The sequence below is a fragment of the Moschus berezovskii genome, chromosome 21, assembly GCF_049115385.1.
Source record: "Moschus berezovskii isolate FMDL1 chromosome 21, NW_MosBer_1.0, whole genome shotgun sequence".
NCBI lineage: Eukaryota > Metazoa > Chordata > Mammalia > Artiodactyla > Moschidae > Moschus > Moschus berezovskii.
Genome location: NC_142480.1, coordinates 28316857 through 28342461, shown reverse-complemented (window position 1 = coordinate 28342461; position 25605 = coordinate 28316857). Strand labels below are relative to the sequence as shown.

Genomic DNA, 25605 nt, shown 5'->3' with positions numbered 1-25605 from the left:
GGCAAACAATTGAATCTTAGCACAAGGCATTTCCTTTGAGGTGCAGAGTCTGAGAGGCTACTGAGAAGCATTTCTAAGGGAAAGATGTTATTTTCTGACTTTTTATTGCTTTTTCATGAAAACTTTCACCTGTATAAAATCTTGGAAGCCAGTACAATTTCTGGTCATGTTGATTTATATGGTTTGGGGGGAATTTTTGGGGGGAATTTTTGTTGTTGTTGTAATAGAAAGTTTAATTATTAAAAACAATATAATGACACTAAAGATAATTAGAAAAAATGGTTTGGGGGGAATTTTTGTTGTTGTTGTAATAGAAAGTTTAATTATTAAAAACAATATAATGACACTAAAGATAATTAGAAAAAGCAAGGGGGAAAATGCTCATTATTTTTTTGCTGAAAATAGTCATGATATCATAGTAGCATCCATTCCTATTCTTTGAACTGTTTCACTTAGTTGTAATAATCATGTTATTAAAACTTAACAGTTAAAAGACTTTGTCACATAATTTTTGGTAACTTATCATAAGCTTTCTTTTGCCCATAGTGCTACATAACCATATTTAAAATAACTGAATGACTTTCCATTCAGTGTATAGCTGAACCAGTGTTCACTTTAAACCTTCCAATAAATAGACTGCTTGTTTTTATGAATAACTCTGAAATGACTACAATTTGAAATACAACTTTTTAGTAAAATTTTAAAAATTTCAGGTGATTTATATAAAAGTTTATATAAAGCATATATGAACCGGTAAAGGTTAATAATAAAATGAACAGCTGAGTATCCACTTACAACTTAAGAAATAAAACATTGCCTGTAACTTAGAAGCTTGTCTGTATGCTTCTCTTCAGTTGCATCATCTTCTCTTTTTTCCCTGCAGAAATAACCACTAGCCCAAATGTTTTGTTTGTAATATGTGTATATATATATATATATATTTATTTATTTATTATATTTTAGATTTTTCTTTAGGATAGGTTCTTTGTAGGAGAATTTAATGATTGATGTAAATGGAGGTTACATGTTTATCAGGACTAGTTTCTGATGTTGGTGGCTTATATTTCTCCTTCAGAAATTATCAGGCTTGACACACCTCAGTAGGCAGGGCAGGCCGACAGATGAAAGAAAAATTTGCCTCATAAGCACGTGTGCTTTGTGACAGCTCTCTGCAGTATGAGGATATTATGGATTAGGATTGAGAATCTTTATCACAGTGTTGGGGGAGTTTGTAATTTCCTCAGTTCTGTCTAGTTGCAACAAAAGTTTGAAGAAACAGATCAGTGTTACAGCCCTCTGATGGACCAGTGTTATAGGTCCGTGTTACAGCTCAGTTTCATTTAGAAAGTAAAGGAAAAGACATCCTCGAGGCATGAGGGCATACCAACCCAAAATACTTGAAGAGAAGGGAGGCCCCCTGGCCCAATTTTGGCCCCTCTTTTTATATGTTTTTTTCTCCTCCCCCTGAGCCTGCCCTATGTAAATTGGGCTAGCCAGGAGCGCTGTTTGTTTTCTCTGAAGTCCTCACTCCAGCCCTTGGACCTTCCTTTGTTTTGTTTTCGTGGGCTTTTCCCTTCCTTGTCTTTTAGCCTCCGCCATTCTGGACTCCTTTTTCCTATTCTAACTACCTAGCAGAGAGAGATGATTCTGGTTTAGCTGCATAAAGGTTACACACCCTCCTCCCGTTCCTTTCTCCATTCCCAGTTGTTTTGATTTTAGCTTATTATTCGTATTTTGTTATTTTAATCACTCATTCGTTTAAAGCAGGCAGTTCTTTTTGTTCAACATATTGGTCTCTGTCTTCTGGAATAAATGCCAACATAATTATGTTCAACTTTACCTATCCCAAGGAATCAAATTGATCAGCCTGATCATCTCAGTTTTGAAAAATGGAGAAACTAAAAAATTTGAAAATAATTGGCCAAGAATAGAACCAATAAGAATGTTTAGCTTTTAAGTCGGTAGTAAAAATCCCAGGATAGTATTTCTGATCACCTGAATCAGAATCAGCTAAGATATTTAGTAAATTGAGAGATTCCTGGGTTCTACTTGAGACCTACCAAATCATAACCTCTAAATGTGGAGTCCAGGAATCTATAGTTCATTAAACACTCTAGATGACTTTTCAGCACCCTAAAATTGAGAAGTTCTACCCTAGCAGGGGCAGCAATTAAAGAAAAGTGATTTTACTAAATCACTTTTAGTAAATATTCCTATATTCTCTGGTGTGTTTGTATTTATTTAGCGCTGAGATGTGGGGTTTGGTGGTCACATATAAGTCCTTTCTGTGGGAACCCATTGTGATATATTTTGCTGAATGAGAGAGAAAAAAACCAGCTCTTTAGTCCACTAGTATTTTGAAATTTTAAAATGAGAGAATGAAGTCTAGGGATCACCTTTTAATTATTTATATCAAATTAGCAATAGATTTTCATTGACCATGGCCAAGAATGAGATATACGATGGGAGCAAGTGAAGACATTTTGCCTAAAGCTAAAAACAGGATTCAGTTTATACAAAGCACACCCATTCAATTTTCTTTCAATATTGAGTAGCGCTTTTGTCTATGACTTTGATACTCAAAATTGTTTTGCATGTAACCTTTGTCCTTCTTAGCACAGGTTCTACAGTAATCTTTGAAGCAGAACTCTTTATGGTTTTACCAAGTCTAGGGGTACTTACAAAGAAGAGAAGTGGGGGGAAATTAGTTGTTGAAAAGAAAAGCTAAAAGACAAGAGTTGATGCTTTTGAGACAAGACGAGAATTGATGCTTTTGAACTGTGATGGTGGAAAAGACTTTTGAAAGAGTCCCTTGAACTGCAAGGAGATCCAGCCAGTCCATCCTAAAGGAAATCAGTCCTGAATATTCTTTGGAAGGACTGATGCTGAGGCTGAAACTCCAGTCCTTTGGCCACCTGTTGCAAAGAGCTGACTCATTTGAAAAGACCCTGATGCTGGGAAAGATTGAAGGTGGGAGGAAAAGGGGACAGCAGAGGATGAGATGGTTGGATGGCATCACCGACTTGAAGAACATGAGTTTGAGCAGGCTTCAGGAGTTGGTGATGGACACGGAAACCTGGCATGCTGCAGTCCATGGGGTCACAGAGTCAGACAAGACTGACTGACTGAACTGAACTGAACTGCCCACCTGTGAATAGAAGAGATTAACACATGTCTTCCAAAGTCTGACTGTTCCCTGAGATGTTTTGCAAGACTGAAGACCCTTGTTGCTTTCCTTCTCAGCCTCTTCCTCTCTACTCTGCATTTTGACTTTAGTTTCTCATTGCTTCTGTCTCTGACTCTGTAAAAGAACCTGGCATCCAGGCCTCCAGAAGATCGTTACTTTGAGACATTAGACCACTGTCTTCTCGGTCAGCTGGCTTTCCGAATAAAGGCATTTTCCCTGTCTCAACACCTCATCTCTCGGATTCATTGGCCTGTTGTGTAGCGAGCAGAGCGAGCTTGGACTCCATAACAGTGCTACTTTCTGGTTTTCATTATGATGTTTAGTTCAGTCTTTCTGCTTAAGCATATCCCCTGATGTAAAAGACCTTCAGAGATACAACTGAAAATAAATAGTAAAGCATTGTCAGTTAAGTACACTTCAATAAAACGTGTCTATATCTATATCTCTATCTATCTATCTATATATATAAGGTCTTCAGAGAAATAATAGTTTCAAAACCTAAACCCTCCCCGGGTTGATAAAAGAGGAAACATTTCCTCAAATGTGACCTATTTACAAGTGTCATAGGCCCCCACTCTGTCTGAGGAGGTGACAGTATTTTTAATCATAAAGAAATGGGAAGGTCTGAGTTGAAAACTCTAGGATAATTGTCTCAAGACAGTGGAAATATAAAAGTCATTGGCATATAAATACCACACCTGGGGACTTTCCAGGTAGTCCAGTGGTTAAGAATCTGCCTCCAAAAGCAGGGTAAGAGGGTTCCCTGATGGGGAACTAAGATCCCACATTCTTGGTTTAGTCGATAAGTAGTGTCTGACTCTTATGCAACCCACCCCCACCGGGCTTCTCTGTCCATGGGATTTCCCAGACAAGAATATTGGAGTGTGTTGCCATTTCCTTCTCCGAGGGACTTTCCCGACCCAAGGATTGAACCAGTGTTTCCTGCACTGGCAGGTAGATTCTTTACCACTGAGCCACTAGGGAAGCAAGATCCCACATTGCCTCTGGCTTAGAGTTGCCTCTAAACCAACTGCAACTCCTGAAGCCCTCGTGCTCTAGAACCCATGTGCCCTAGCTGCCATGCTTTACAGTAAGAAAAGCCACTGCAATGAGAAGACTGTGTACCACAACAGAGTAGCCACTGCTCACTGTAACTAAGAAAGCCCACATGCAGCATCGAAGAACCCATGTAACCAAAAATAAATAAAGATCTTAAAAAAAAATTTAGAAACATGGACAAGACAGAACAGTAATAATTGTGATGAAGATAAAGATGGTGATACCAGCCTTGTTGACTGCTACTTAGAGCAGGCACTATGCAAAGTGCTTTGTATGTGTGCTGGATAATACTTTGAGATATTATCTCTTCTCTCTTTTCCTCTCCCCCCCCTCCATTCTCATCAGTCAGTTCTTTCCTCAGAGGTTGTATCAACACAGATAATAAAAGTGGCCTATAAGTTTCTCTGTCTTTTCCTTACGTTGAGTCCTTAGAAGAACTTGGAGAGTTTGTGAAGGTAAAAGGGAAAAGTAGCTTTGTAAGAATAGTTAGAGCAATGGTTCTCTTTTTGATCTTAAGACCTCTTTATATTCTTAAATATTATTTAAAACCAAAAAGTGTCTTTTTTTTGGCATGTTACTTTCAGATAATTTGTGGATATTCTTTTTGGGTATGTTAAAGAGAAAACTGGGCTTCCCTAGTGGTTCAGATGGGAAAGAATCCACTTGCAATAGAGGAGACCCAGATTTGATTCCTGGATTGGGAAGATCCCCTGGAGAAGAAAATGACAACCCACTCCACTATTCTTGCCTGAGAAATCCCATGGACATAGGAGCCTGGCGGTTTATAGTCCATGGGGTCACAAAGAGTTGGACATGACTGACTAACACTTTCACTTTTTCAGAGAAAATCATGAGCCCCAAATGGTGTCACTTATGCTGAAGCTCCTGATACCAAACATAGATTAAATACAGGATATCATTGCAGTTTTGACTTCACCCAGGGATGTATGCTTAATCTGCTAGTTTGGGATTCTCTGGTTGGTCAGCACCATTGAGATAATCTGTTGCATGGGCCTTGTCCATGTGTCCTTCTTCCCCTGAGAAAGAAAGAAAAGGTAATCTGCATGATAGATCCTTATCCTTACCCTGAGAGAAGGTAACCTGGCCTGAAACAATCCTTTCTTTTCTTTTGTTAATAGCGGCTTTGCCCAACCCTCTTTCTGCCTTTAAAAACCTTACTTTTGCTTTCCAGCTTTCCAGACAGGATGTTGTCCAGTTCATGAATTGTTGAGTAAAACCAATTAGATCTGCACATTCACTCAGCTGAATTTTGTTTTTTAACAGGTCGTATAAGGCAATGGCAAATCACTCCAGTACTATTGCCTAGAAAATCCCATGGATGGAGGAGCCTGGTGGGCTGCAGTCCGTGGGGTCTCTAAGGGTCGGACACGGCTGAGCAACTTCACTTTCACTTTTCACTTTCATACATTGGAGAAGGAAATGGCAACCCACTCCAGTGTTCTTGCCTGGAGAATCCCAGGGACGGGGGAGCCTGGTGGGCTGCCGTCTATGGGGTCACACAGAGTCGGACACAACTGAAGTGACTTAGCAGCAGCAGCATACTAAATCTCAACAAATGGTAATTTCTTTATAGTCTAGTTACAGTGTAGAATCTGAAACCAAACAAATTAACTTTTTGTCTACCATTACATTAAAATCCATGCATCTGTGTGTGTTGTACTGAGAATGGATTCTTTACCCTTCATGAATTTGTAACATCCTCTGTGGCCATTCAGAAAAATATTGGCTCATTGAGTGAATGAATCATGCAAATCTTCCAAATGTTAACATCTTTCAGCATGTAATATCAAAATGGTGATATTATATACATTTGTCATCACCATTGATCTCATCATAAAAATCATAAACACATCAGGCTGTACAGGTTTTCCAAAAATTCTGTATTTTATCATTGGCAACAAATGTTGTCAATTATTTATTTCTTTATATTTAAATAGCAGGCTAACTTTCTTTGGTAGAAAATACCAGCCTAAAGCTCAGGTACAAATAAGACAGCTGTCTGTTAGTCATTGTTTTAATTATAACGGGAAAAAAAAGCAGCTAGTTTAGCTCACAACTCAGTTGCTTGAGTGCTTTGTAGCAGAAATGCTCTGTAGCGGGACATACCCTGTATTTCCCATTTCATCACACAGAGTATTAAAAAGATGTGTACGCAAGGATCAAGATTTAATGAAATTAATACTTTTTATACTGTTTCATCAAGGACATTCTTAAGTGAAACTGTTTTGTTCTTTACTACAGGTGTGTGGTAGAGAGAATACAACTGTTACCGTAGTTTGGTACTGTTGGGGAGGAAAAATTTTCCTGTACCCTTTTTAGATTCTGTGCTTGAGTATCTTCAGATTAAACTGGCAAACAGGTTAGCAGAAGACAAGACAGATTTTTATTCAAATAAAGATACACTGGAGTTCATAGGAAAATGTAACTTAAGGAGGTGGAATTTGGATGGAATTAAAATTTAGGGCTTTTATGCCCCCTTATTATGGGAAAGAGAGAGAAGGGCACTTAAAGGAAAACAGTTGAGTTCTTAATAAGGGTCTGGGGATTTAGAGAACAGACTTATGAATGCCTGGGGGAAGGATGGGTGAAAGGGATATATGGGGAAGACATGTATTCACTGCTATATTTAAAATGAATAACCAACAAGGATGTATCGTACAGCACATGGAACTCTGCTCAATGTTATGTGGCAGCCTGGATGGGAAGGGAGTTTGGGGGAGAATGGATACACGTATATGTAGGGCTGACTCCCTTCACTGTTAACGTGAAACTATCAAAACATTGTTAATCTGCTATACCCCAATACAAAATAAAAAGTTAAAAATAAAAAATAAGGGTCTGGGGAGAAAGGGTACTGAAGGAAAACAAATGATCTTTTGGGAAGATGAATGGCCCCTTAGGAGAAAGTCTGTTTTTTTTTTTGGGTGGGTGGGGGGTGTTTTGGAGACTTCTCATTTCCAAGGATAGCAGTTGCTCCAGAGCAAGGGATTTATGACAGTTGAGTTCCTTTGGGAGCCTCTACTTTTAAGCAGATAAGGGACTTCAGGAACTCCAATGCCTCCTGCTCAAAATAATTTTTATGCCACAGTAGCAAATTCTGATCCCCTTCAGTGCCATCATCTTAATTAGTGCCACAATACCACCATTTTTTACCCATCACTGTTTTGAATCATTGGTTCAAATGCCAACCTGGTAAAAAGGACAAATAATAACATTTTACTGTAATTTGAAAATACTTTTGACTTCTCCAACACCATTGAAAAGTCTCAAGGACCCTTCGGGGTCTGTGAAACACATGTTGAGAACCACTGAGCAAGGGTGTCTTGAGAAGCAGTGGGGAAGCAGATATTATCCTTGGGGCTTGAACAGCATTCCCCCAGGTGGTGGATAAACAAAGGCCTGCAAGTTCTAGAGAACTGGAGAAAAGCATCTTACTTTTTGGCACCATCGCGGGGAGGCAGCGAGACTTCAGAAAGAAATGGTCGTATAATGTACCTTGGCAGACAGACCATAGGAAATCTTAGCAGAAAATTCCTTTGCTTCCTAAATGGTGTAGGTACTTCAGAGTGCTGAAAACAGAGACAGCAGACACCTCAGCTATTACCTGTGTGGATCAGTGGTTATTGATCAGAAGAACACGTACACATACCTAAACATTCCATACACTGGGGCTGAGCACTTTGTGTGATTCTTGGTACAACCCCATTGGATGGGCACGGAAAGTGCCCAGAATGACTGTCTTGGCGGGGCGGCGGGGGGGGGGCGGTGAGGAGAGGGTTCAATTCAGTTCAGTCGCTCAGTCGTGTCCGACTCTTTGCGACCCCATGAATCACAGCACGCCAGGCCTCTCTGTCCATTACCAACTCCCGGAGTTCACTCAAACTCATGTACACCAAGTTGGTGATGCCATCCAGCCATCTCATTCTCCGTCATCCCCTTCTCCTCCTGCCCCCAATCCCTCCCAGCATCAGCGTCTTTTCCAGTGAGTCAACTCTTCTCATGAGATGGCCAAAGTATTGGAGTTTCAGCTTTAGCATCAGTCCTTCCAAAGAACACCCAGGACTGATCTCCTTTAGAATGGACTGGGTAGAAATATCAATAACCTCAGATCTGCAGATGACACCACCCTTATGGCAGAAAGTGAAGAACTAAAGAGACTCTTGATGAAAGTGAAAGGAAAGTGAAAAAGTTGGCTTAAAGCTCAACACTCAGGAAACTAAGATCATGGCATCTGGTCCCAGCTGCTGCTGCTGCTGCTGCTAAGTCACTTCAGTCGTGTCCGACTCTGTGTGCCCCACAGACAGAAGCCCACCAGGCTCTCCCGTCCCTGGGATTCTCCAGGCAAGAACACTGGAGTGGGTTGCCATTTCCTTCTCCAATGTGTGAAAGTGAAAAGTGAAAGTGAAGTCGCTCAGTCGTGTCCGACCCTTAGCGACCCCACGGACTGCAGCCAACCAGGCTCCTCCATCCATGGGATTTTCTAGGCAACAGTACTGGAGTGGCTTGCCATTGCCTTCTCCGGCACTTCATGGCAAATAGATGAGGAAACAGTGGAAACAGTGGCTGACTTTATTTTTTTGGGCTCCAAAATCACTGCAGATGCTGATTGCAGCCATGAAATTAAAAGACACTTACTCCTTGGAAGGAAAATTATAACCAACCTAGACAACATATTAAAAAGCAGAGACATTACTTTGTCAACAAATATCCATCTAGTCAAAGCTATGGTTTTTCCAGTAGTCATGTATGGATGTGAGAGTTGGACTATAAAGAAAGCTGAGTGCAGAAAAATTGGTGCTTTTGAACTGTGGTGTTGGAGAAGACTCTTGAGAGTCCCTTGGACCGCAAGGAGATCCAACCAGTTCATCCTAAAGGAAATCAGTCCTGGGTGTTCATTGGAAGGACTGATGCTGAAGCTGAAACTCCAATATTTTGGCCACCTGATGTGAAGAGCTGACTCATTTGAAAAGACCCTGATGTTGGGAAAGATTGAGGGCAGGAGGAGAAGGGGACGACAGAGGATGAGATGGTTGGATGTCCTCACCGACTCAATGGACGTGAATTTGGGTAAACTCCAGGAGTTGGTGATAGACAGGGAGGCCTGGCGTGCTGTGATTCATGGGGTCACAAAGAGTCAGACACAACTGAGCGACTGAACTGAACGGGCTCTAGAATGCTCAGGCTTTAGTAGTTGCAGCTCCCGGGCTTTAGAACACAGGCTCAATAGTTGTGGTGCACGGGCTTAGTTGCTTTGTGGCATATGGGATCTTCCCGAATCAGAGATCAAACCTGTGTCTTCTGCATTGTCAGGATTCTTTACCACTGAGCCACCAGTGAAGCCCCCTGCCATTCTTAATTTAATCAATATGTTTAGAGCACCTTGTTTCGCTTTGCCAATCCTCCATGTTCCCTTTCTATTCCCTAGTACCCGTGATTTTGTTCTGAGGCTCAGGAATAGAGCCGAGTCTTCAAAAACACATTTAAAAATGTTACAACAGTTTAATAATGCTCCAGTCCCTATGGTGTCCCCAGACTCACAAATATTCAGGAGTGAGTCTCCACCCCCTTTTGGTGAATCATTTCCAGGGCTCCTGAGGCATTGTGCCACTGTGATGGCATGTCACCAGTCAAGGAAGCAATCTGATTGAGAGCCTGAACTGGGCTAGTGGAAATGGTGACAGCCCCAAGGTGTGGCTGTGCCGTTGGATGGAGACAGGGTTCTTCATGGCTTGTTTTGTCTGCAGTGGCAGCTGCAGGAAATGGGAAAAGAATAGGCATGTAAGAGAAGGAAGAGGAGTATGAGAATTTATCGCAACAGGAGGAGGAAGGAAAGGGGGAAGAAGAAGCCTATAGGAGGAGGAAGAGCAGAGAAGAAGGGGTTATGGTAGCAAAAGGAGATAGAGAACTGCTCTATTTTTAAAATATGCAAACACTGAAAGAGAAGCTCTTAGTAACTAAGAACTAAAATATATTGAGCACCTACCAAATCCCAGGCGTTGCTCTAACTGCTTTAATTATGATCTCAATTAATCTAGTCCATACCCCTAAGAAGTAGATGCCATTATTATCTGCCGCACTATTTTGCAGGTAGAGACAGAGGTTAAGTATTATAATTTGACTCAGTAGTAAAGCTAAGAATCAATCTGGCTTAACCACTACATATTTTCCCTTATCATGCACGGTGTTTTTGAGCCTTCCCTTCTTACCATAGACGCGTATTCTTTCACAAAAGAATGAGGATAGAAGCAAAAAGAAGGAGGGGTGGAGGTAGGCCAAGAAACAAGATCAGACATGAGAGAAAAAAGGTTACAGGACAATGTATAGTGTAACTCTTTTTTTGATTTAAATAGGACACACGTGCCCCCCTCCACCCTCCTCCCCGACACACATATTCTTTCCAGGGGAAGAAAGGTTTCTTCAGTGGCCCTGGTTTCCTGAACTGTCTGATTCTGTTTGTCTGTTTGCTGTTACCTTTATTTTTCAGAATGCTATTTATACCAAGAGTGCTGAGAAAGTTCATCCTTGGGAAAGAAAGAAAACAGTTCAAAATTCGCTAATCCAAAATCTAACAGATTTGGGGGATATGAATGTCTTCAATTACTCGGGGGGCTTGAGAGAAACCCTTTAGGGGAATTTCCTCCCCCAGACTCTTCAGTGTGTATATAAGACCAAGCCCCTCATGTATCCTTAGAACAGGATATCCTGACTTAAATAATAAAGGCAACAATGTGAGATCTCCAGATGAGGGTCCCAACTGTTTTTCCTGTCACCTGAATTAACAACTCAGTTCAAAACAAGATCCAGGCTGGGTTTCTCTGCTATACTCAAAAGGGAGACCCCAAAAAAAAGCTGGAATTGCAAAGAGTCAGACATGACTGAGTGACTGAACTGACAGACTGAAATAGATTCTTCAGTACCATTGTTCTAGATTCCATATATATGCGTTAGAATACAATATTTACCTTTCTCTTTCTGACTTACTTCATTCCGTATAATAGGTTCTAGGTTCGTCCGCCTCATTAGAACTAACTCAAATGCATTCTTTTATGGCTGAGTACTATTCCATTGTGTGTATGTACCACAGCTTCTTTATCCATTCATCTGTCAGGAGACATCTAGGATACTTCCGTGTTCTAGCTATTGTAAATACTGCTGCAATGAACATTGGGATAAAAGTCTTTTTCAGTTTTGGTTTCCTCAGGGTATATGCCTAGGAGTGGGGTTGCTGGGTCATATGGTGGTTTTATTCCTAGCTTTTTAAGGAATCTCTATACAGTCTTCCACAATGGCTGTATTAATTTACATTCCCACCAACAGTATAAGAGTGTTTCCTTTTCTTTACACCCTCTCCAGCATTTATTGTTTCTAGACTTTTTGATGAGGGTCATTCTGACTGGGTAAGGTGATATTTCATTGTAGTTTTGATTTGCATTTCTTTAATAATGACTGATGTTGAGCATCTTTTCATGTGTTTGTTAGCCATCTGTATGTCTTCTTTGGAGAAATGTCTGTTTAGGTCTTTTTCCCATTTTTTGATTGGGTTGTTTGCTTTTCTGGCAATCAGTTGTATGAGCTGCTTGTATATTTTGGAAGTTAATCCTTTGTTAGTTGTTTCATTTGCTATTACTTTCTCCCATTCTGAGGGTTGTCTTTTCACCTTGCTTACAGTTTCTTAAGCTTTTAAGTTTAATCAGGTCCCTCTTGTTTACTTTTGTTTTTATTTCCATTACTCTAGGATAGGTGGGTCATTGAGGATCTTGCTATGATTTATATCATCAAATGTTTTGCCTTTGTTTTTCTCTAAGAGTTTTATAATTTCTAGTCTTATGGAATGGGTGAATTTAACTTAGAATACTATTATATCTACTACTGTGGGCAGGAATCCCTCAGAAGAAATGGAGTAGCCATCATGGTCAACAAAAGAGTTCGAAATGCAGTACTTGGATGCAATCTTAAAAACGACAGAATGATTTCTGTTCGTTTCCAAGGCAAACCATTCAATATTACAGTAATCCAGGCCTATGCCCCAACGAGTAACCCTGAAGAAGCCGAAGTTGAACGGTTCTATGAAGACTTACAAGACCTTTTAGAACTAACACCCAAAAATGATGTCCTTTTCATTATAGGGGACTGGAATGCAAAAGTAGAAAGTCAAGAAACACCTGGAGTAACAGGCAAATTTGGCCTTGGAGCACAGAATGAAGCAGGGCAAAGGCTAATAGAGTTTTGCCAAGAGAACGCACTGGTCATAGCAAACACCCTCTTCCAACAACACAAGAGAAGACTCTACACATGGACATCACCAGATGGTCAACACCGAAATCAGATTGATTATATTCTATGCAGCCAAAGATGGAGAAGCTGTATACAGTTAGCAAAAACAAGACCAGGAGCTGACTGTGGCTCAGATCATGAGCTCCTTATTGCCAAATTCAGACTTAAATTGAAGAAAGTAGGGAAAACCACTAGACCATTCAGATATGCTGCTGCTGCTGCTGCTAAGTCACTTCAGTCGTGTCCGACTCTGTGTGACCCCATAGACGGCAGCCCACCAGGCTCCCCCGTCTCTGGGATTCTCCAGGCAAGAACACTGGAGTGGGTTGCCATTTCCTTCTCCAATGTGTGAAAGTGAAAAGTGAAAGTGAAGTCGCTCAGTCATGTCTGACTCGTAGCGACCCCATGGACTGCAGCCCACCAGGCTCCTCCATCCATGGGATTTTCTAGGCAAGAGTACTGGAGTGGGGTGCCATTGCCTTCTCCGCCATTCAGATATGACCTAAATCAAATCCCTTATGATTATACAGTGGAAGTGAGAAATAGATTTAAGGGACTAGATCTGATAGAATTCCTGATGAACTCTGGATGGAGGTTCGTGACATCGTACGGGAGAAAGGGACCAAGACCATCCCCATGGAAAAGAAATGCAAAAAAGCAAAATGGCTGTCTCAGGAGGCCTTACAAATAGCTGTGAAAAGAAGAGAAGCGAAAAGCAAAGGAGAAAAGGAAAGATATAAGCATCTGAATGCAGAGTTCCAAAGAATAGTAAGGAGAGATAAGAAAGCCTTGCTCAGAGATCAAAGCAAAGAAATAGAGGAAAACAACAGAACAGGAAAAACAAGAGATCTCTTCAAGAAAATTAGAGATTCCAAGGGAACATTTCATGCAAAGATGGGCTCGATAAAGGACAGAAATGGTATGGACCTAACAGAAGCAGAAGATATGAAGAAGAGGTGGCAAGAATACACAGAAGAACTGTACAAAAAAAGATCTTCACGACCAAGATAGTCACAATAACATGATCACTGACCTAGAGCCAGACATCTTGGAATGTGAAGTCAAGTGCGCCTTGGAAAGCATCACTACAAACAAAGCTAGTGGAGGTGATGGAATTCCAGTTGAGCTATTTCAAATCTTGAACAATAATGCTGTGAAAGTGCTGCACTCAATATGCCAGCAAATTTGGAAAACTCAGCAGTGGCCACAGGACTGGAAAAGGTCAGTCTTCATTCCAATCCCAAAGAAAGGCAATGCCAAAGAATGCTCAAACTACCGCACAATTGTACTCATCTCACACACTAGTAAAGTCATGCTCAAAATTCTCCAAGCCAGGCTTCAGCAGTATGTGAACTGCGAACTCCCAGATGTTCAAGCAGGTTTTAGAAAAGGCAGAGGCACCAGAGATCAAATTGCCAACATCCACTGGATCATGGAGAAAGCAAGAGAGTTCCAGAAAAACATCTATTTCTGCTTCATTGACTGTGCCAAAGCCTTTGACTGTGTGGATCACAATAAACTGTGGAAACTTCTGAAAGAGATGGGAATACCAGACCACCTGACCTGCCTCTTGAGGAACCTGTATGCGGGACAGGAAGCAACAGTCAGAACTGTACATGGAACAACAGACTGGTTCCAAATAGGAAAAAGAGTATGTCAAGGTTGTATATTGTCACCCTGCTTATTTAACTTATATGCAGAGTACATCATGAGGAACGCTGGGCTGGAAGAAGCACAAGCTGGAATCAAGATTGCCGGGAGAAATATCAATAACCTCAGATATGCAGGTGACACCACCCTTATGGCAGAAAGTGAAGAGGAACTCAAAAGCCTCTTGAGGAAAGTGAAAGAGGAGAGTGAAAAGGTTGGCTTGAAGCTCAACATTCAGAAAACAAAGATCATGACATCTGGTCCCATCGCTTCATGGGAAATAGATGGGAAAACAGTGGAAACAGTTTCAGACTTTATTTTTTTAGGCTCCAAAATCACTGCGGATGCTGATTGCAGCCATGAAATTAAAAGACGCTTACTCCTTGGAAGGAAAGTTATGACCAACCTAGATAGTATATTAAAAAGCAGAGACATTACTTTGCCAACAAAGGTCCATCTAGTCAAGGCTATGGTTTTTCCAGTGGTCATGTACGGATGTGACAGTTGGACTGTGAAGAAAGCTGATTGCTGAAGAATTGATGCTTTTGAACTGTGGTGCTGGAGAAGACTCTTGAGAGTCCCTTGGACTGCAAGGAGATCCAACCAGTCCATTCTAAAGGAGATCAGTCCTGGGTGTTCATTGGAAGGACTGATGCTAAAGTTGAAACTGCAATACTTTGGTCACTTCATGCGATGAGTTGACTCACTGGAAAAGAGTCTGATGCTAGGAAGGATTGGGGGTGGGAGGAGACGGGAATGACAGAGAATGAGATGGCTGGATGGCATCACCGACTCGATGGACATGAGTTTGAGTGAACTCCGGGAGTCGGTGATGGACAGGGAGGCCTGGCATGCTGTGGTTCATGGGGTCGCAAAGAGTCGGACACGACTGAGCGACTGAACTGAACTGAAGCAAAATCAAAACAGTCCAAAAAAAATAAAGTACAGTAGATTGACATGGCCAACAAAGGAAACCAAGCATTACATCTACTGGAATAAAACTAACTAAAGCACAAACTGGAAAACAAAACAAAAGCAAGGTGCCAATTGGGGAATAAACCAATGAAAATAGAACTAACAAATATGTTGAGTAGAAAAGAAAGAAAGAAAGGATATGCAGAGTTAAAAAGAGGTAGATAAAGATTTATATGCATTAACTTCAAGGGGAAAAGAACAGTAGGAAAAGCAAACAAAGGAATAAATGTAGAAAAATAATAATAGGTCTAAAAAATTAAAATTTTAAAATGTAAAAGAAAAAAGGAAAACTCCACAGAACTACAAAAGCCCAATGTAGGGACAGAGGTTTATAACAACGGTAAAAGATGTGACTGAGGGAACAAAAAAAAGCTCAAAAGCCTAATTGGATTTCATAGTGCCAAGAAAATTGACAGCTACAACAGAGAGGTGGGGAAATGAAGAAAAAAATCCAAAAGCATCTACAGAACAAGTCAGAAAATGAGAATAATAAATGTTTTTCTTGAGTCACTGCTGTCAAAGTCCTTTCCCTCGCTGGGAGTCACGGTCCACCTCACCTCCCTAGGATGCCCTCCAACACTGTGCTGATCTCTGGGTCTGCTGTGGGCCCAGATCAGATTCTAATCTGGTCCTGCTCCTGTGTGTTCTTGCCTCCAATGTCCACAGCTATCAGAGCTAGCGTGTTTCCTTTGTGGGAGCTCTCAATGACCTTTTATATATTCCATAGAAACAGAGTCTGCCTTGTTGACCGTGTGGATTTATTCTGCAGCTTATACAGCTGGTGGGAAGGTTTTGGGTCTTCTTCCTTAGCCACACTGCCCCTGGGTTTCAATTGTGGTTTTATTTCCACCTCTACATGTGGATCATTCCCTGGGGTTTGCTCCTGAGGATGCCCTGGAGGGTTTGGGTTTGCCCCTGTGAGGGCCAGGTATGGAGGTGGTGTAGCTGCTTGGGTCGCAGGGGTTCTGGCAGCAGCAGGTACTCAGGGAAGTTGGCGGTTAGGGTGGCAGGAAATATAATGCTCTAGAAGGGTATGGCAACCAGTATTGGCCAATACGCACCAGTATTCTTGCCTGGAGAACCCCTCTCCCTGACAGAGAAGCCTGGCAGGCCACAGTCTACAGGGTGGCAAAGAGTTGGACACGACCAAAGCGACCCTGCATGCATAGGCACAAGACTTTTTTTTGCCTGTGGCAGCTCTGTCCCAGTGAGAGTTGAGCATGAAGGTGGCGCAGCTGCTTGGCTTACGGGGACCCTGGCAGCACCAAGTATGCAGAGACACGACTGCCTCTGCCACAGGAGTTTTGGCCCTAGAGAGTCTTTTCTCGAGCCTCTTGTAGCTGGCGATCAGAAGGCCTCTTTGACCAGTCTTTCTCTGTAACTCCACCCATTCAGGCACTTAGAGGGATCCGTTGCCTGGGGTCCTTCTCTGTTGTTTGGCGTGTCAAGCACATGGAGGGGCACCCTGACTGGGGTCCTACTCTGTAGTTCGTGGCATCAGTCACTTAAAGGAGCACCCTGGGTGGGGTCCTACTCTGCAGTTCAGTGCGTCAGGCGTTTGATGGGCCAGCCTCTCTGTTGTTCAGTCAACAGCAGCCCTCACTGTGGGATTGCTCCACAGTCCCTAAACTCCAGCTTCCAGCTGCTGGGCCTTCCAGAGGACCAGTGTTTCTGTCCAGGGTACGCATGGCTGTTGCAAGGACTGCCTGATTCTCATTCTATTTAGGCTGCCACAGATCAGCTGTTTCACTCTCAGCCTTAGATGTTTCTCCGCTGTCTCAGACAATTGCTCCGATGTGAGGATCGGACCCCTGCTTCAGTCCCCGCCCCCCGGCAGAGGGCAGGTCCAGTCCTACTAACACTCCTGTCTTTCCCCTTAGTTTCTTCATCCTACCAAGTTTTGCGTGGTTCCATATGTTCTTTTCTGCTGGTCAGGAGCTCCTGGCCACTCCCAGCTGGTGTTCTGCATGCACTCCTGTGTTTGAAGGTGCATTCCTGATGGATCTGTGGAGAGACATATACTCCATGTTCACCTACTCCTCCATCCTCTAGTTCTCGTTCCTCAGTGCCTTCTTTGAGCCTGGAGCTTATCACCATGGCTCAGGGAGCTCCACGGATGGGTGTGTGATTTTGTCTCTTCCTATAGTAGAGCTTTGCCCACCACCCTCCAGGATTCAGAGCAGGGCACAAGCTAGCTGCCCCTGTGGGCCGCTCTCCTTCCTCCTCCCAGCCACCCTGCGTGAGCTCTGAGTGTCTGACTTCCTCACTCTGGGCTGTCAGTCACTCCTCTCTCCAGTAGCCTGGCAGCTACTGGATCTGAACTTGCATTCGTTGGCAATTGGACGACAGAGCATAAACCTCTTCCCCAGATGGTAGTGCATAAATCAACAGAGTTCCCCGGGACCAGTGAACACATTTAAATAACACCAATAAATGTTGCTATAAAAGTAACCAATGATAAAACATCGTGATGGGATCGAAGAAGCTGATGCCTTTGAAATAAGAAGATATATTTACAATGACTCAACAAAACGGAGAAATTCCCCAGTAGTCCCCAGTCTTTTGATCTCTCAGTCTCTTGGTGGCTAGCTGGAAGGTGGATGGAGTAATTAGAAGATGCTAGAGTCACCCTGGGACCTACCTGCCCTCCTTCCTCTAAGGAATAGAAGCGCAGAAGGATCTTCTTACTTGGTTACCCCACAGGAAGGGCGTTGAAAACAGCTAAACATCTAAACTGAAGAGCGTGTAACGTGGTGTGTGTATGGTGATTTATAACAGTATCATGGGCACATTCTCATTTCTAGACATGAGGGTTACACCGATTTACTGACACACAGAAGTTCATGGATGGTTTAATGCACTAATGTTTCTTGTTGGGCTGTTCAGTAGCCAGAATTACTAATGGGGCTCAGACGCTGCCAGCAAAAGGCAGAATTTTGTTCAGTACAGAACCAACTCTGAGATTCTTGATTTTTAGCATTAAGGAAGGCTAATTATGTTTCCAGAGTTGTGCCTAAGGTAGCATCCTAAATGCACTATTTTTTTTTTATTCGTCAGTATTTTAAATGATAAACTGTGTTTGTGTAAAAAAATTCAGCAGTAAATAGTGGTATAACATGATTTCCTGGTACTCGTCCTTAATCACCATTAATAGTTCCTTATGTATCCTTCTGGAAATTTTCCATGCTAATAAAAGCACACACACACAAACATACACATACATGCTTCAACAAAGAACTTGTATATTAACACACATATATGATGTACCAATAGAATCATAAATAAGAGCATAATATACATTCTGCTCTGCAGCTTTTTTTTTTAATAATTGTCTGTTGGACATTTTCACACACCAGTACAACTGATTTGCTCCTTGAAAAAAATTAGTTTCATATTACTCCAATATTTATTTATATTATGCTTTAATTAGAGTCTTAGCAATGGACATTTATGTTACTTATATGGATTTTTAAAAATAGAAAAAAAAAATAAGTATTACTTTAAAAAAAATAGGTATTAGAAATTTCCTGGAGCTCAAGTGGTTAGGACTTGGCACTTTCACTGCTCAGGGTGTGGGTTGAATTCCTGGTCAGGGAACTAAGGTCCTGCAAGCTGTGTGGCGTGGCCAAAAAAAACAAAAAGAGTAAAAAAGTAGATATTACATAATTGGCCCCTAATAAGTTGTACCAGTTTACTCTTCTACCAATGGCTGATGTGTGCGCCTATTTCTCAACATGTCTGTTGTTGCTGAGGATCATCAAAACTTTTCTAAATAGATTTTAAAATTTCTCTCAGTCTTTTGCAGTGGAAATGGATATACAGTGGAAATGCATAAAGTCAGCACATTTACCAGAGTAAACAAGTTGTGGAGTCCCAGGTCAGTGTAAGAGTAAGGTAGTGGGGAGTCACTGATTTGTTTCTCTGGTTTATCTCAGATCTGGGGCTTTGAAAGCATTTTCTTATACAGTGCTACAAATGGTAAGTAGCTTCATGGGCGAGGCAGGGATGTTACACTGTAGGCAGTGCTAGGCCTCTAATTCAAGCTTCCAGGGTACTTGTAGTTGACGTCTTCAAAATATAAGGCTGTTCTGGTAGTTGGAGACTCTTAATCACGGTTTAACCGAGTTGTGCTTTGTTTAAAATCCATCTAGACATTCACTTTGGGCAGCCAGAAACACCTTCCCCTCTACTGTAGTGATGTGGGGCACACCTGTCTCTCCTCTGTTACCTTTCTCGCACTAGGAGACAAGTCTTCCCCGGAGTTTTGAATTTTGATATTCCCCTTGACTGAGGTACAACAAGCCGAGAAACACAGACTATTTGATGGGAGAAGGGGAAGAAGAGTGGAGGAGGTAGGTACAAATGCCCCTTGGCTATGGAGAAAAGGCAGAGGGTTTCAGTTCCCTTGTTGGAGGTGAAGGTGGCACAGAGCCCCATGAACAGGCTTAAAATAGTGATCCTGGCAGAGCAAACCAGACTTCTGAGATTGATCAGAATAACATCCAGCTTGTGAGGTCGCCAGTAGGTTTTTTTTCAGTCAGGAACTGGAATAGCAAGGTAAGGAAAGGCATTTTTCCAGTTTCTTGATATACTTCCTATGAACCAGTGTTTCTTCAGACTACTTGGGTAGGAAGCAGAGTTCTCTCCTACGTTAAGGGGAAGGAACCTTTTTCCTGGAAATACCTCTGCCATATTTCACCAGAAATATCTCTGCCGTATTTCACCAGAAATACCTCATAGCCTCATTGCTTATATTTCATAAGGCTCTGATGGAGTTCTGTGTTCTCAAGAAGGAAGGAAGAAGAAAACACAAGTCCACTCAGTGTTCTGGATTCCTGGGTGTAGAAAACAAAGTATGTATACTGTCATCTTGATACACCCCACAGTATTTATTTCTGGCACTGAGAAACAGCATTCAGTGAGCCCAGAAGCACTTGGATTTCATACATTTTTTTTTCACTTAGTTGAATAAACAAGTTTATTTGTAAATTTAGTCAGCATACATAATTGACCTGAAAACTTCAATAGAAGGATAAATTTTAAAACCACTTGGAAAGCCATCTCTATGAAGTGATTTTCCCAGAACCTATGCCACATGAACACCATTTTAACTGGCAAAGGTTCCATAAGCTGTAGCTGTGTCCCTCCCCCACAGCAAGTTTACCCTAACAGTTATTATAATACAAACCCCACAAGGAAAAAAAGTTTGGTATTGTTCCCCCTTGGGAGAGAAAAGTTCAACCTAGTTATGAGACCAATCACAACACAAAAGCTGCACTACCTACTATATTAGTAACAGATGATGCTGGTGTGAATAACTTGTATTATAGTCTAGAGCCCTTTTAAATAAATCCCCCGCCCCGTTAGTGTTTGAATTATCAGCTCGAGGGTTAGTTTAACATGTGGTAGAATGAGGACGTATGCAACGCGTAACGTGCAAAGCATTTTACTGCATAAACAAGTGCAGTCTACTCAGGAGAAACCAACTGGACTCTAAATTACACACACCTTAAAGACAACACTCCCCACCACATGTCAATGTAAAACATTTAATTTAAAAATGTTGACACTACAATATATAAAATAGCTATTATAAATGCACATAGTGTATTCTATAGCTGCCAGGTTTACTTTTTTTTTTTTAAGGAAACTAAGTTACGGAGATCCAACCAGTCCATTCTAAAGGAGATCAATCCTGGGTATTCATTGGAAGGACTGATGCTAAAGCTGAAACTGCAATACTTTGGCCACCTCATGCGACGAGTTGACTCACTGGAAAAGACTCTGATGCTGGGAAAGGTTGGGGACAGGAGGAGAAGGGGACGACAGAGAATGAGATGGCTGGATGGCATCACCGACTTGATGGACATGAGTTTGAGTGAACTCCGGGAGTTGGTGATGGAGAGGGAGGCCTGGTGTGCTGTGATTCATGGGGTCGCGGAGAGTCGGACACGACTGAGCGACTGAACTGAACTGAACTGAAGTTACACTGTGGTTGAGACTTGTATCTTCACCCTTGAAAAAGCCCACATTCTATCACAGTGATGTATGGTCAGACTTAACAGCCCCAATTGTTAAACACTTGGATCAAGTCATAACCAGTTATTGCAAAAGGACCCTGTACACATTTATCAATTCTTGTACCTTAATAACTACCCAACAAGTCATTAACATACAGAAACATGCATCATGAGCAGCAGGAAATATCATCCATCCCTTCTGCATATTAGCAACTTGTCACTCCTGAGCAACAGTGCTCACATCACTGAGGTCTGTGAACAGTCACTTTTCGCATTCATCCTGAGTGAAAGATGGAATGACTTAAGTACAAATGCAACATATTATAAACAATTTCTTACCAAAAAAACTCACAAATTAAACCTAAGTATTCCCTGGTGGCTCAGAGGTTAAAGCGTCTGCCTCCAATGCGGGAGACCCAGGTTCGATCCCTGGGTCGGGAAGATCCCCTGGAGAAGGAAACGGTAACCCACTCCAGTATTCTTGCCTGGAGAATCCCATGGACGGAGAAGCCTGGTAGGCTACAGTCCACGGGGTCGCAAAGAGTCGGACACGACTGAGCGATGGAACGGAACGGATCTTACAGAATTTACTACAAAACACCATAAAAACTGCCTTCACTTTTAAGCTCTCTCTCCCCGTATCCGGCGAGCCAACTGGATGTCTTTGGGCATGATGGTGACTCTCTTAGCGTGGATGGCACACAGATTAGTATCTTCAAACAAACCCACCAGGTACGCTTCGCTAGCCTCCTGCAGGGCGCCGATGGCGGCACTCTGGAACCTCAAATTGGTTTTGAAATCCTGGGCGCTCTCCCTCACCAACCTCTGGAAAGGCAGTTTCTGGATCAGAAGCTCGGTGGATTTCTGGTAACGACGGATTTCTCGAAGCGCAACAGTCCCGGGCCTGTAGCGATGAGGTTTTTTCACCCCGTCGGTAGAGGGGGCGCTTTTCCTGGCCAGTTTGGTGGCCAGCTGCTTGCGGGGCGCTTTCCCACCCGTTGACTTACGAGCAGTCTGCTTGGTTCGGGCCATTTTCTTTTCCCTAGTGCCGAAGTTTTAGACCGCTTCTCCGACCGCCGCGCCGCCGCTGCTGCCCAAAGAGCCGCGGTAGGTGAAACACGGGAAGAACTTCCAACGAACGACCAAACCGCTCTGCGCTCGGATTTCATACATTTTTTAAAGAATGCTTATCTTAAAGTGTCTGTGAACTTTTAAATTTATTGATTGATTCATTTATTTTTGGCTGCACTGGGTCTTCGTCACTGCATGCGGACCCTCTTTAGCTGCAGCAAGGGGAAGCCACTCTCTAGTTGCCGTGCATGGGCTTGTCATTGTGGCGGTTTCCCTTGTTACATAGCACAGGCTGTAAAAAGTTCTGAATCATTATAAATAATCCTTCAAATAAATTATTTTGTATGTTTTTACCAATTGTTTTTAATATTTACTTAGAATAAATTCCTAAGGGTAGGATTGTACCCAAAGGTAAGGAGTCCTAATATTAGGCTGTGACCAATTAGTGGCAAAAATGCCTGGGTTCAAAGAATGGAAAAAAGGCATTGGTCATTATAATCATCAAAAAACATTTATTTAGCAGCAGATATAGGACCATCTTGGTCACTAAGACATGACTGTTGGCCTTACAACGAAGTCAAAACTTTTATTATCATGTGATTTTCAAATAAGATATACCAAGATATAATCTACCAAGAATACAGCGTGAAGATGCTATGATGAAAGACATAGAATGTTAGTTCAAGAAGGGACTATAGTCATTTTATGGTATAAATAAATGAAAATAAGGCAACATAATTCAAAGTCTTTCTAGGTTTGTAATCATAGAGGTTTGAACAAATAGATAAATGAACCTGGTGCTGCAGCTACTAAATCGCTTCAGTCGTGTCCGACTCTTTGAGACCCTATGGACTGTAGCCCACCAGGCTCCTCTGCCCATGGGATTCTCCAGGCAAGAATACTGCAGTAGTTGTCATTTCCTTCTCCAAAATGAACCTAAGTACTTAAAAAAAATTTTTTTTTGTCTTCTACAAAAACAGAAAAACAGATTTATACAACACAAAACAGTCCCTCCAGCCTGAGTTGGCTGATCAAGTTGATGACCATATCTGCCTCTAAACTGGAATTTGGTTGCCGACCCAGTGGTCCATCTAGAGGTGTCTCTTTTGGCTTCTCTCTGGTGGGTCTTAATGGTTGTTTGTTCTCAGGACATTTTGGCTAGCCTGCCAGTCTCAGGATAGCTGTGGTGCTGGGGGCAGGTGAGATCTCAAAGGCAAATCATGGCAATAATCATGGTAATCATGGCGATACTGGCTACACTGTTGGTAAGGTACACATTGAAGTGTCTCTGGGCCAACTGTCCCTTCCTTGAGTAGTCTTGCAACTTGGGAGACTCCATGGCTCTCATGACATTATCAGAGAGAAGAAATTTTCCTCTACCCTTCTAGTTTTTTCTGGCTTGTCTAAAAATTGACGTGAGACAGATTAAGAAGAAAACCAAACAGAAGTTTAATCACATGTATACCTGGAGGGGATCCAGGTAAACTGAGTAACTTGCTGTGTGTGTGTCTGCTCAGTTGTGCCCCACTCTTGGCAGCCCCATGGACTACTGTATAGCCCACCAGCTCCCCGGTCCATGGGATTTCCCATGCAAGAATACTGGAGTGGGTTACCATTTCCTCCTCCAGGGGATTTTTCTGACCCAGGGATCAAACCCGTGTCTCTTGTGTCTTCTGCTTTGGCAGGCAAATTCATTATCACTGCGCCACCTGGGAAGCCCTGAGTAACTTGCAAAAATGGCTGAAACCTTTACCTTAAATATCATCTTTAGCTCAAGATAAAAGAGGATGTTTGGAGTAGTGGTTTGGGACTTTCAAAGGGTAAGAAGGCAAAGCACTTAGAGATGGAAGAGCAAATTTTTGGTAGATAAGTGTTTGCTGGGCCATACAGAGATGGTGGGACACAGCGAGGACTTAACAGACTTTGTTAGGTTTCTCTCTGCTGCTGCTGCTGCTAAGTCACTTCAGTCGTGTCCGACTCTGTGTGACCCCATAGATGGAAGCCCACCAGGCTCCCCCGTCCCTGGGATTCTCCAGGCAAGAACACTGGAGTGGGTTGCCATTTCCTTCTCCAATGTGTGAAAGTGAAAAGTGAAAGTAAAGTTGCTCAGTCGTGTCCTACTCTTAGCGACCCCACGGACTGCAGCCCACCAGGCTCCTCCACCCATGGGATTTTCTAGGCAAGAGTACTGGAGTGGTTTGCCATTGCCTTCTCTGTTCTCTCTGTCTAACCACATCTAATTCATACTATAGTTATCTATGGTAATAGCTCCTGGTAGAAGAGATCCTCTGCCTACATTCTTTTAGTCAGTTAGGGGGAAGGTCAGAGTTTCTTTCCAAGTGTTTTGGGCCTTGATTGTTTTCAGCTTGAAATAATCTGCCTGCCAGGAAGACATTTTCAGGTGGCAAATTTTGCTCCCTTACGACGTGAAGATTGGGCTTCTTGTTTGCCAGCTAGAGTTCTTTGACCTGTTGACATCCTTCTTGGCCATCATCCTTCTTGGCAATCCAGTTTTTCTTGGGCATCAACATCATCTGGACCTAGGACTGGAAAGCCAGGATAAGCTATTAAATGTACTGCTTTATAATAAAAATTCAGACTGTCTGCATCTTAGGACCAGAAGAAACTACTGAGGGACAATCCATTCCCTTTGTGTTCTGCATGTGTGACTATTCTGAGGGACACTTACATGGACATTTAATTTCTCAGAAAGGTTGAGTTGCTTGAGAAGGAGAAGTCCTTTATAGCACTAAAGAAGAACAATAACCTTGGCAGTTCTGGTTGCCTAGTGGTTAGGGTTCTGGGCTTTCACTGCTCTGGACCAGGTTCAGTCCCTGGTTGGGGAGCTGAGATCCTGCAAAACTCAGTGTGACCAAAATAATAATAATGATAACAATAATGTATTTTAAAGCCTTATTTGATATATACTTATCCCTAAAAACGGCTTCCCTGGTGGCTCAGATGGTAAAGAACCTGCCTGCAATGCTGGAGACCAAGGTTCAATCCCTGGGTTGGGAAGATCCCCTGGAGAACGGAATGGCAACACACTCCATTATTCTTGCCTGGAGAATCCCATGAACAGAGGAACCTGGTGGGCTATAGTCCATGGGGCTGTGAAGAGTTGGACATGACTGAATGACTAACACTTTCACTTTATCTCTAAACATGAAAAGGGCAGAATGTGCAGAATCTCACTAATTGCTGCAACGTCTGAACGTGGTGGGATTTTTTTGTCAGATAAAACAGAACTTTATAGCAGGACTTTCAGACCAACAGGCTAAATCACTAACCTGTTATGCTTAATTTTCCTGGAAACTTTGGAAACATGATGAAGAATGTGACTCCATT

At 42.2% G+C, this 25605-nt stretch overlaps 2 protein-coding genes across 2 annotated transcripts in view; one reads left to right on the top strand and one right to left on the bottom strand.

Moving 5' to 3' along the window:
• LOC148774521 (uncharacterized) overlaps positions 1–25605 on the top strand; it is a 55838-nt gene that overhangs the window by 11910 nt on the left and 18323 nt on the right. The window lies entirely within an intron of this gene.
• LOC129550497 (histone H3.3A-like) lies at positions 21808–22218 on the bottom strand. The gene has a single exon (XM_055418220.2). The coding sequence runs from the start codon at positions 22216–22218 to the stop codon at positions 21808–21810; it is 411 nt and encodes a 136-aa protein (XP_055274195.2).

Bases quoted from the DNA above. Each gene is read 5' to 3' on its own strand.
- LOC129550497 (XM_055418220.2), bottom strand. From the start codon at position 22,218: ATGGCCCGAACCAAGCAGACTGCTCGTAAGTCAACGGGTGGGAAAGCG.